The sequence below is a fragment of the Pongo abelii genome, chromosome 19 (genome assembly GCF_028885655.2).
Source record: "Pongo abelii isolate AG06213 chromosome 19, NHGRI_mPonAbe1-v2.0_pri, whole genome shotgun sequence".
Lineage (NCBI taxonomy): Eukaryota > Metazoa > Chordata > Mammalia > Primates > Hominidae > Pongo > Pongo abelii.
This window is the reverse complement of record NC_072004.2, coordinates 98,239,608-98,251,678: the sequence shown is the minus strand read 5'-3', so window position 1 is coordinate 98,251,678 and position 12,071 is coordinate 98,239,608. Positions and strand designations below refer to the sequence as shown.

The 12,071-nt window shown below is 58.4% G+C and overlaps 1 protein-coding gene across 11 annotated transcripts in view; it reads right to left on the bottom strand.

Annotated features, from left to right (window-relative positions):
- Positions 1-12,071, bottom strand: part of TBCD (tubulin folding cofactor D) — a 202,595-nt gene that overhangs the window by 143,118 nt on the left and 47,406 nt on the right. For all 11 annotated transcript variants that reach the window (XM_054535917.2, XM_054535919.2, XM_054535913.2 and 8 more), the window contains 4 exons: positions 10,804-10,936; positions 6,112-6,248; positions 4,451-4,511; positions 2,501-2,575 (listed from right to left, as the gene is read on the bottom strand). In XM_054535917.2, the coding sequence (XP_054391892.1) occupies positions 2,501-2,575; positions 4,451-4,511; positions 6,112-6,248; positions 10,804-10,936 (406 nt within the window). The remainder of the gene's footprint in view (positions 1-2,500; positions 2,576-4,450; positions 4,512-6,111; positions 6,249-10,803; positions 10,937-12,071) is intronic.

Here is a 12,071-nt window from a genome sequence, read left to right as displayed (position 1 = left end):
TCGAGACCATCCTGGCTAACACGGTGAAACCCCGTCTCTACTAAAAATACAAAAAATTAGCCAGGCGAGGTGGCGGACGCCTGTAGTCCCAGCTACTCTAGAGGCTGAGGCAGGAGAATGGCATGAACCCCGGGGGCAGAGCCTGCAGTGAGCCGAGATCGCACCACTGCACTCCAGCCTGGGCGACAGCAAGACTCCGTCTCAAAAAAAAAAAAAAAAGAACAAAAAGAACAAAAATAAAGGTAAAAAAGCACCTGAAGATTAAACCAGCCAGGAAAAATGAAACTAGACCAAGATGGTGAGCTGGAGTAAGGAACACACAGTCCAGAGAGGCTGCACATTGTGGAGGGAAAGACACACAGTGAGTTGAGGAGCGCACAAGGCCTGACGAGCAGGCGGCCCAGCGGCCGGAGGAGAGAGGCAAAGACCAGACGGGCACAGGCAAGCCCGGCCTGGAGCCCACCACACTGTTGTGAAGGCCACAGGTGGCACCAGGCGACAGGAGGACTTATGCCCACCACGACCACCAGAAAGGAGCTCCAGGGACAGGCCTGAAACAAGGCTGGAGGTCGCTACAGAGAAGCCAAGCACCTAGCACCCTCCAACCCCTGCCCTCCCATCAAGCAGTTGTGATAAAGAACATGTTTTCTGCTAGCAATGTTTCCACTGGAAGAATATTTCTCACACATGCATGCGCACTGCTCTGAAAAACATGACCCATATCTGACACACTGTTTCCTGTGCTCCTGAAATTGTCACTGAGCAGGCTGGAGGCTAAGTGCACAAGAAATCTGCTCCAGAAGGAAAACAAGGCTTTGTGGACGGCTACGGAGCTGTCCCTGGTGACTGACAGGCAACGCGAACTGGAGCCTCCCAAGTGCTGACAGGACAGCTTTCTCCAGAGCAACAGCACACCCCGGGTCCTGAGCAAGCAGGACGCCTGCTCTCAACCCTCCGCTGCTGAAACTGGGAGAGACATTTACACAAGCACACCTGGGGTCCTGAGCAAGCTGGATGCCTGCTCTCAACCCTCTGCTTCTGAAACTGGGAGAGACATTTACACAAGCACACCCGGGGTCCTGAGCAAGCTGGACGCCCATTCTCAACCCTCCGCTGCTGAAACTGGGAGAGACATTTACACAAGCACACCTGGTGTCCTGAGCAAGCTGGACGCCTGCTCTCAACCCTCCACTGCTGAAACTGGGAGAGACATTTACACAAGCACACCTGGGGTCCTGAGCAAGCTGGATGCCTGCTCTCAACCCTCTGCTGCTGAAACTGGGAGAGATATTTACACAAGCAAAAGTGGGGTCCTGAGCAAGCTGGACGCCTGCTCTCAATCCTGCGCTGCTGAAACTGGGAGAGACATTTACACAAGCACACCTGGGGTCCTGAGCAAGCTGGACGCCTGCTCTCAACCCTCCGCTGCTGAAACTGGGGGAGACATTTACACAAGCACACCTGGGGTCCTGAGCAAGCTGGACGCCTGCTCTCAACCCTCCACTGCAGAAACTGGGAGAGTTATTTACACAAGCAAAAGTGGGGTCCTGAGCAAGCTGGACGCCTGTTCTCAACCCTCCACTGCTGAAACTGGGAGAGACATTTACACAAGCAAAAGGAAGAAACCCTGGGGAGGTCACAGATCGATGCCTCACATGTGTGAGCACACCACGGCAGGTCTGCAGGCCCCAGGCTGAAACCCCAGGCCCTGCCACCCGCACATCCCAGCCCACACCTCTACCACCCACAAGCCACACGGTCCCAAGACCCAGAACTCCCTGAAGGCTGACAAGACAAATGCGGCACAGCACACGTGGCTGTCTACACTCAGTTTTGTTTTGAAACCGGGTCTCACTCTGTTGCCCAGTCTGGAGTGCAGCAGTGGCACCATCATGGCTCATGAAGCCTCAAACTCCTGGCCTCAAGTGATCCTCCCACCTCAGCCTCCCGAGCAGCTGGGACCACGTCCGGCTAATTTTTTAACTCTCTGTAGAGATGGGGTTTCGCTTCATTGCCCAGGCTGGTCTCGAATTCACAGGCTCAAGCCGTCCTCCCGCTTTGGCCTCCCAAAACCTCACATTTCATTAAAATGAAATCCAACTTCAAACTCAGGCCTTGGTCACACCAGCCTCACTTTAAGGTCTGAGTGATACACGTGGCTAATGGGCAGGCGAGGGGCAGACCCGAACCTCCCACAGAAAGCTCTCGAAGCAGCCCCAACTCACTCAATAGAGCTTTTCCTTTCAGAATAAACATCTACATGGGTGTATGTCTAAACTGACTCTCTTTTTCCTTAAGGTTTTTAAATAGAAGGAGTTGATAAAAGCAACATACCAGAAATAACAAGAGTTCTCAAGTTTAACTTCAAAAGCGGGAAAAAAGAGCTTCTGGATTTCTGACAAACAGCTCAATGAAAAGCAAGCGTGAAAGGATATAAGGAAAGCCAGGGCTTCTCAACTCAGGGTCAGGCCCACACGCCTCCCCTGCTCTTCTCACATACCTGAAGCAGTCCAGCACAGACCCGACCACGTCATCCGCCAGGGCTCTGGGTAGCCTGCCAGCCATCCTACCGATGCTGAAAGAGAAACGCAGCAGTCCGTCAGGGGCACCACCAGCCTGTCGCCAAGGGCATGCGTGACACGTGTGAATGGCCTGAACACCCATCCCTTCCTCCAGAGACCAGGAGAGAAGGGGCCAACTCCAGGCAAGCCTACACCCTGCTTGGATCCCCCGCACTAAAACACGCTGCAGGGTAAAGGAGCCTGCAGCCAGATTCAAAGGGGACGAGTGAGCACATGGGGCACAGGGCAGGTCACCATGTACCACCGTAACGTGGACGCTGCAGGCCACCAGTGACGGCTGAGGGCACCGAGGCAGCAGGCGAACGCTGAGGGCTTCACCCTGACCCTCCCTACTGAAGCCGGGCTTCCTCTGTGCCACCCCAAATGCTGACTGTGCAGGCTCCCATCAGGCCAGGTGACGGGCTCACAGCCCCACACGGAGGCTGCCTGAGGCCAGCTCACAGGGTCCAAGTCCCTGGAGATGGCCCCGTGGGGTAGGTCCTGGCCAGGGGCCTCCAGGAAGGACACTGGGAAGGCCTGCACAGCCTCTCACTGCGTGGGCCCATCACACCCAACCAGACAAGGCTCTGGGCTGAAAAGCCATACCCTGTGTATAGCAACACAAAGGCCTATGTGAGCCCCTGCACAGCCCTGTGGAGCTCCTCCCAGAGCTCATGGTATGGATGGACCCAGCACAGATGCATGGGAGAGTAAGGGCAAAAACCAGCCTCCCCATCCCCCAGCACCTGCTGGTCCTTCTACCTGTCTCGTCCCCCAGCACCTGCCAGCCCCTGCACCTGCCTTGTCCCTGATACCTCAGCACCTGCCAGCCCCTCCACCTGCTTCATCCCCTCCACAGCAGGGACCTCCCTGACACCTCAGCACCTGCCAGCCCCTCCACCTGCCTCGTCCCCTCCACAGCAGGGACCTCCCTGACACCTCAGCACCTGCCGGCCCCCCGCGACACCTCAGCACCTGCCGGCCCCTGCACCTGCCTCATCCCCTCCACAGCAGGGTTCTCTCTGCCCCCCAGCACCTGCCAGCCCCTCCACCTGCCTCATCCCGTCCACAGCAGGGTAGGGTTCTCTCTGCCCCCCAGCACCTGCCAGCCCTTGCACCTGTCTCATCCCCTCCACAGCAGGGGCCTCCTCGCCCCCCAGCACCTGCCAGCCCCTCCACCTGCCTCATCCCCTCCACAGCAAGGTTCTCTCTGCCCCCCAGCACCTGCCAGCCCCTCCACCTGCCTCGTCCCCTCCACAGCAGGGTTCTCTCTGCCCCCCAGCACCTGCCAGCCCCTCGACCTGCCTCAACCCCTCCACATCAGGGGCCTCCCCAACACTTCAGCATCTTCTTCACGTGTATCACTGTCCCTGCACAGCCCGAGCCCACAGGGCCACCGGCTCCTCCAGGCCACGTCCTGCTGGATCTGCCCCACGACCTCCACTGAGGCCCGGGGTGCAGGGTGCATGTCGACTCCCACAGGTATGACAAGTGCTAGTGAGGGGTAAATAAGGGGCTGGCACCTGCTCACCCCACAAAAGAGGGCTCTTCCCTGAGCACCATCATTGTAGGAGCTGTGACCCCCATCTCTGGGGAACGATAGGTGGGGGGCACAGTGATGAGGATATAGAAAAACAAGCGAACATTTTGAAGATAAACAGGTAAACCTGGCCTGGCAGGGCCAGCCAGAGGCAGGAGGACAGAAGAGCCTGCAGCTCCGCCTCGGGAACCATCTTCACGCCAACGCGTAAAGCAACACACGTAAGTTGGAGGGGGCCACGGAGGGGGCCGCACTGCCACTCCAAAGCTGTTGGGTATTTGTAGCTGTTGAATCGCACATGAGAGGTGGGCCCACTCCCCGGGGTGCTTCTGCGGCCGCGGACACCTACCCCTTGGCTGCAGACCACCGCACGACAGTGTCCTTGTCCTTCAGCCCGACCAGCAGCTGCTCTGTAGGAAGAGGAAGGTGATGCATGACAGAGTCACACAAAGTTCCTAGTTTCGCAGCTGTAAGGTGACCCATCCTGTATGCTACTCAGTGCATACGCTGAAGGGAATTACATTAACAATATTAATGACAGGAAAAGAACATTTCCTTCTCTCTGTTCTCAAATAATCACATACAGCCATGTTCCTAAGTTCTCTATTCCTAAGAAACAGATCTACCCCATTAAAGCAGGCGACAGGGAGCAGCTGCCTGCCCCCAGGTGAAGGCCAACATCAACGGCCCCACCCAGGCCAGGGGAAGGGCCCGCAGCTCACGGGTGACCAAAGTGGGCTGGGAAGCTTCCAGAGAAAAACCCCAGCCAGCGGCGGCACGAAGACATCTCTCCCAGGGACCAGGCCTTGGCAGCAGGCTGAACTTTTAAGAACCACACAGAAGCCTAGAGGATGCGGGGAGGGGTCGGGTCACACGGTGAGGGCCCTGCAAGCCCCAGCAGGGGTGAAGCCTTGGCCCGAAGGCACCAAGCAGCCCTGGGAAGACCCTGACGGAGGAGCTCGCTGAGTGACCACAGGGGAGGGTGGAGAGACAGTCTGGAGCCGGCACAGCAGCTGGAATGCGGGCAGAGGGGACTGCCCGCAGGGGGTGGGAGACAGGAACGAGCCTGGGGCAGGCTGCGGACACGGGGAAGGGGCAGACCCAGGGCCCCGCCCGGGACTCAGAGCCGCCCAGCACAGATGCGGGCGCCTACCACGCAACCATGGAGAGCTCTGAGAAGCAAAGGTCAAGGGAAGGGCCGGAGTGGATGCTGGCTCGGGGCTGGCAACGGCGCCGCAGGCGCCCTGATGGTCACGGTCGAGGTGGGGTGCGGATGACTGGGGAGAAACCTGCCCTGGAGGGAGCGGAGGGGATGTGAGCAGAGCGCGGCACAGCACAGGCAGCGCGACCCCGCCTGCCCATCAGGAAGCTGGGAGATACTGGGAGGATGGGGGCCTCACAGGGAGGGGACATGAGGAGGCCCTGCCTGGGTCCAGGGAAGACTTCATCCAACCGTGGCAGGAGGGCAGGACAGTGTGTGGACAGGAGCCAGTCCCGGGATGGCCGCCATGAGGGGCTCTGCTGACGGCTCTAACTGTCTCTGTGCAGCAGGAGACCCCACAGGAGGAGAACAGGGCAGTGGATGGAGACCCCTGCAAGGTGTAACGTGGTTTAAGGGAGTTTAAAATGGCTCCTGAGGTAAGGAGCTGAGCAGGGTTTAGGGGCCAAGGAGCCAGAGACCTGAGCCCCAGGAACCCCAACTCAATTTCCCGGGAGAACTGTTTCCTGAGGACACACCCAGGTGCCCAGAGCAAGCAGCCCAGGTCAGAAAGGTGGGGAGGTGGTGGGAAAAAGGGTTTCTATGGCACACGGGAAGAGACTGTCCACGGGCAGGGACAGGCCTGGGTTCAGGAGCCAGAGGACGGGCAGCGACCGTGCACTCGGCGAAGGGGACGGGTGGCCAGACAGTGCCAGCACCAGCAAGGGAAGAAGGAAGTGTGGTCCTGGAGTGGAGGGGAATTGGCCCGACGATGCCCAAGAGCAGAGGCCGCCGCTTAGACCCCCACGCACCTATCACACGCTCCACCCCCTCTGGGACGTCGTCATCTTCGTCATCATCTTCGGTCAGGATGAGCGGCTTCTGCTCACTCTGACCCTGAGTGAGGAGCTGTAGATTTGCAGCCAAAGATCGGCAGCCACGCTGATACCTGTGCAAACCGAAGCATCCTCACATCAGCTTTGCAACTCACAGCATCCTGATGACTGGAATCAGTCATTCAGTGTCACTTTGAATCTTAAAGGATGTCTGTGAAAATTCCACGCACTTTGCAGAGACCGGATAAGAAGGGAGAACCTGGAGGCACTGCCAACAGCACAAACTGCCAGGAAGATGCTGGTGTGAGCCACAAAGCATGCCCCGATTCCAGAACATCCTCAGCTGGTGTCCAGGTGTGAGCCACAAAGGACGCCCTGATCAAACTGCCAGGAAGATCCTGGCATGGGCCACAAAGTATGCCCTGATTCCAGGACATCCTCAGCTGGTGTCGTTTTGATTATGGAAAGTCAGGAGAGAAGGCATGATGATGCGTACAGACGACAGGACCAGCACCAGAGGCGTTCCAATGACCAGCACCTTCCCTGGGGAAGCACCCAGCCTTCAGGACTCTCTGCCTCCTGGCAGCCCCTTCCTGAACGGCCACCACTGCCACCGCCCAGGCCACACACGGCCCCTTCGTCACCAGGTGCTGCGTCTCACCCGTCACCAGTTCCTACAGATCCTGCCTCCCAAATGCCCCTCAAAAGACAGCAACGTGTAGCCCTCTTCACACCCACGTGGGGCACCTGCATCGTCATCCCCTGGACACGCCGTGAAGGGGCCCATGGCACAGGCCCCAGGACCTGGCTCCTGGTCAGGCCTGCTCTACACCTACTTGCTGTGTGACTCTGAACAGCTCCTGAGCCGCTCCATGCCCCCATGTCCCCTCTATAAAATGGGAATGCAGAGTCCTACATAGACAGCTGTGTGAGCAGCAGTCAGAGTATGCGCTCGGAGTGCAGCCCAGCCCTGCACTGAGCAAGGCCCCCACAAACACGGCTGCTCCTGCCAAGGGTGAGTGCAGGGCGGGCCGCCTGGCTGTGGGCCCTGCTTCCCCGGCCTCATGCAGAAAAGGTGTCCAGTGAGAGTTCAGGGCAGCTGCTGCGGCTATAGCCTGAGACAGCCTCCCAGAGGACAAACAACTTGGGCTTTGGAGGCAGAACCGGAACTCACACACTGGTGCTGATGCCATCAACCTGCCTCGAATGACTCATCCTAGCTCTAGCCCTCTGGGACTCAGTTTCCAAGTCTAGGAAACAAGGAGTGGGGGGGTTTCCAAGATGGCCCCGTGACCCCCACCTCCTAGCTTTCCTCTCACACAGGGTGTGGCCTGGGCCCAATGATTCCCTCCCAAAGAACAGAATACGCAGTGTCTGGCGAGAGCTGCCACCTTGCAAACAGCCATGGTTTCCACCCGCCTCTCAGCCTCCAATGAAGCCAGCTGCCATGCTGTGCGCTGCCCTGCGGAGGGGCCGACGTGGTAAGGACTTCAAACAGGTCCCCACCAACAGCCCACAAGGCACCGGGTCCCGACAGCAACCCATGAGGAGCATGGAAGCAGACCCCCCCCCACCAATGCAGGCCTTGAGACGGCAGTGGCCAGGCCGGCGCCTTCCTGAAGCCTCAGGAGAGACCCTGACCGGGGACCCGGCTGAGCCACGTCAAGATCCAGACCCACCAAAACTGTGAGGAAAAAGTGCACTGTTTAAGCTGCTAAATTTAGGGGTACACTGTTATGTAGGGTAACTGGTATGAAGAGAGTATCGTCAGCCATCGTAGGACCGTGGCGGAGACCATCAGACACCCAGCAAGATGCCTAATGCCCCAGGAGCAGGCACACCCCGGCCCCCACTCTCCCCTAAACTCCACAGGCAGGTGCACCCCGGCCCCCACTCTCCCCTAACGCCCCATGGGTGGGCACACCCCGGCCCCCACTCTCCCCTAACACCCCACGGGCAGGTGCACCCTGGCCCCAGTCTCCCCTAACGCCCCACGGGCAGGTACACACCGGGCCCCCACTCTCCCCTAACGCCCCACAGGCAGGCACACCCCAGCCCCCAGTCTCCCCTAACGGCCCACGGGCGGGCACACCCCAGCCCCCAGTCTCCCCAATGCCCCACGGGCGGGCACACCCCAGCCCCCAGTCTCCCCTAACGCCCCACAGGCAGGTGCACCCCAGCCGCCACTCTCCTCACGCAAGCGTGCAGCTCAGCCACCTCACAAAGACCAGATGGCACCACAAAGACAATAACCTCAAGCTGCTTCTGTATGTGCCCTCCTGACCTCAACAATGGTGAGACTCAGACAGAAGGCGTAAAGCCACTGTTGGCCAGCAGGTGATGGCAACCAAAGCAGGGCGACAATCCCCAGCGAGGGGAAGCTGCAGGTGGGCCACCTCCACCTCCTCCCCGCACGGGTACTTTCTACACTGTACCAGGGAAACAGCCTAGGAAGCAGCAGTCTCACTGGATGGAGGGCTCATATGTGGGAGAGAGGATGTTGGGGAGAAGAGAGCTGCTGAGAAAGGACCCCAGAACTCTGCCCAAAACTTCCCTTGGATCCCTGGGCACCCCAAGATAAGGAAGCACAAGGCGAGACTCAGACGAACCTGTCAGAGAATGGCTGGGAGGCCGAGTGCTGCAGAGAACTGGGAGACTGTGTGACCCTCAGAGGGCCCCGGAGACCCGGGCCCAGCAGGACAGGAGGGAAAGCCATGACTTCCACCCAAGACCCTGAAAGGCTACATACTTAAAGCAAGGACCATGCTGTGGAGGAAAGACCAATCCCTGGAGGAAAAGAGCTGAGAAAGACCCACCCTAACAAAGCTTCAAGCCAAGGCTGGCAGGAGGAGTGGGATGAACTAGGAATCTAACAGCCCGCCAGAGTGTAAGTCCGTGCTCGTCAAAAGACGACAACCAAGAAGAGAATGGTACTAACAAAGACATCGAAAATCCAACCATCCATCCTCTTCAACAGAACACAACCAAAAAGAGAACGGTACTAACAGAGACATCGAAAATCCAACCGTCCATCCTCTTCAACAGAAGATAACCAAGAAGAGAACGGTACTAACAGAGACAACGAAAATCCAACCAAGGAGATAAAAATGGAAAAAAGTTAGAAATACATAAGAAACAGGAAACGTAAAGGAAGACGGAAGAGAAAAACAAACATGAGAAGGGGACTAAAACCCAACCACGTTAGAATTACGTGAAATGTATGTGGCAACATGCACATCATTATCGAGAGAACTAGGATACTGGATTATTTTCTGTACCAACATTTCAGTGCTTGTGATGCTTAACTTTACATGTCAACCCGACTGGGCCATGGGGCACCCCGCTATTTCATCACACCTGCTTCCAGTGCTTGTGTCAGGGGCTCTGGACCAGCAAAGCATGTGAATCTGTAGACAAAGTCAGGCAGAGGACCCTGCCAAATGCAGGGGGCCTTGTTCAGCCAGAGGAAGGCCCCAGCAGAACAAAACACTGGCCCTCCTGGAGGAGGGAAGAAGCACTCCTGCCTGTCAGTCTCTCAACTGGCCTTGTTCTATCTTCAGACTAAAACCAATCAGCTCTTCCTGGGTCTCCACCCTGAGGCCTTTGGCCAAGAACCACCATGCGCTCTCCTGGTCTCCAGCTCACAGCCTCGCCAACGCACACACATCCTATGGGCTCTGCTTCTCTGGAGAACCCTGCCTGGTACAGCACTGAACATTCCCCACAGCAGCATGAGAAACTAGCCATGAACGCTGTGCCTAACGAGCAACTTCCCACAGAGTGAGCTGCACGCCGAACACTACAACGCAACACGCATCTCTGGAATTTGCCATCATCCAGGACAGAGCGTGAGCTGACCTTAACCAAATAATTCCTTCCCAAACCACACGTATTAGCACTTGAAACAAACTGAAGGTCGCTAAAACACAGCACCCTAAGAACACTAGAAAAGTCTGTCTCCTTGAGAACCAACCCGTTCACACCGGCCAGCTACAGACTGCTAAGACATCACTTCTACCAGCAAGAAAGGCGGTTTCACTTTCTCCAACAGTCTTTGAAAGGAAGCCTGTCATTCAGACTCATCACTGATCAGACGCAGCTTTCCCCCACACTGCGTCCACACCAGGGAGGCCGCACCGCCTCTGAGCAACACAACGCACACATGCCGCCACGCCAGGGAGGCTGAGCTGACTCCGAACCACACGATACACACGCCACCCTCCTGCCACGCTGACTCTGAGCCACACGACGCACACGCCGCCCTCCTGTCACGCCAGCTGCAGTTCTTCCAACTGGGAGATGCAGTCAGAAAATAACCAAAAGAAAACCGTTTCTCTCAAAATCAGAAATACTTCTAGGATTAAAGAAATGAATGAAAGCAGAAAGCACTTGTTACTAATGCGTCTTCTCTGCCATCACCACTGGACACAAAAGCCACAGCACCAGCCACACCAGACACTCACCTATGGCTCGGCCTGCCCTCCAGACAGTGCCCCCGACTGTGTCCAAAACCAAGGCACCTGTCTCCCCACCCCCAACAGGGCAACTGCCTCCCTACAGCACCTGCCCCAACAGCACCTGCCCCCGCCCGGTCAATGGCACCTGCCCCCCACAGCACCCCCTCCCCACCCCGTGGCCCTCCCCAGGCGCCACCCTCACGGTGCCTACCTCCATGCTGCCACCTTCGGCTTCAGGAATGTCAGCCCCAGTCGCTGCACAAGCTTCACCCCCAGCTTCCGCAGCAAGGTCTGGTTGCTCTCAGGGAGTCTGCAACCATCGAGGCACCTGAGGACAGTGGCAGCTGCAAACAAGAGCTGGACTCAGCACGGGGAGGGCTGCGGGCATCTTCTGACTGCACCACCTGTGTCCCCGAAACCAACAGCCGGCTCCACAGGGGCCTCGAGGCAGGAGACACCACCAAGACCCCCATCATCCCAAATCCTGAACCAAGAGCTGCTGGAGTTGAACCTACTCGACTTCCTTGCTGTGAAGCAACAGCGGTGGGGGTCAGGAAAGCAAGTGCTCAGAGGGCAGGGAGCCAACCTGAAGGGGGCAGCACACACAAAGGCCCAACCGACCACAGGCACACTGCAGCCACGGAGACCCCACAGGCCACAGGCACACTGCAGCCACGGAGACCCCACGGGCCACTGGCACACTGCGGCCACGGACACCCCCTGAGGCCACGGGCACACTGCGGCCACGGACACCCCGCAGGCCACGGGCACACTGCAGCCACGGAGACCCCACGGGCCACGGGCACACTGCAGCCACGGAGACCCCACGGGCCACGGGCACACTGCAGCCACGGAGACCCCCCGCAGGCCACGGGCACACTGCGGCCACGGACACCCCCGCAGGCCACGGGCACACTGCGGCCACGGAGACCCCACGGGCCACGGGCACACTGCGGCCACGGAGACCCCCGCAGGCCACGGGCACACTGTGGCCACGGAGACCCCCGCAGGCCATGGGCACACTGCGGCCACGGAGACCCCACAGGCCACGGGCATGCTGTGGCTGGAGAGAACACGCAGGCCACAGGGCACACTGAGGCGACCCCAGAGGCCATGGAACGCACTGCGGCTGGGGAGAACACACAGGCCATGGGGTTCCTATGGCTTGCTCTGTTTTTCAGGGGGAATACTCGGTGTCATGCACTGATGACAACAGCAGGACAGGAGGCTGAGCCAAGGGGAGGCTCAAGGTAGTGCTGGGCACAGCACGACAGGGAGAGCCTGTGAGCAGGAGACGCCCGGGTGCTGCGGGGGGGGCAAGCTGAGGCCAGGAGGACAGCATTCCCGGGACAGACAAGGGCTGGAGTGGAAGTGCATGGCGGCCTCAGAGATGGGCTGGAAGTGAAATGGACAAGACTGCAACCAACTGACAAGGGACAGGAGAAAAGAAGAGAAGCTGAAGACAGAGCTGAGAGTTAG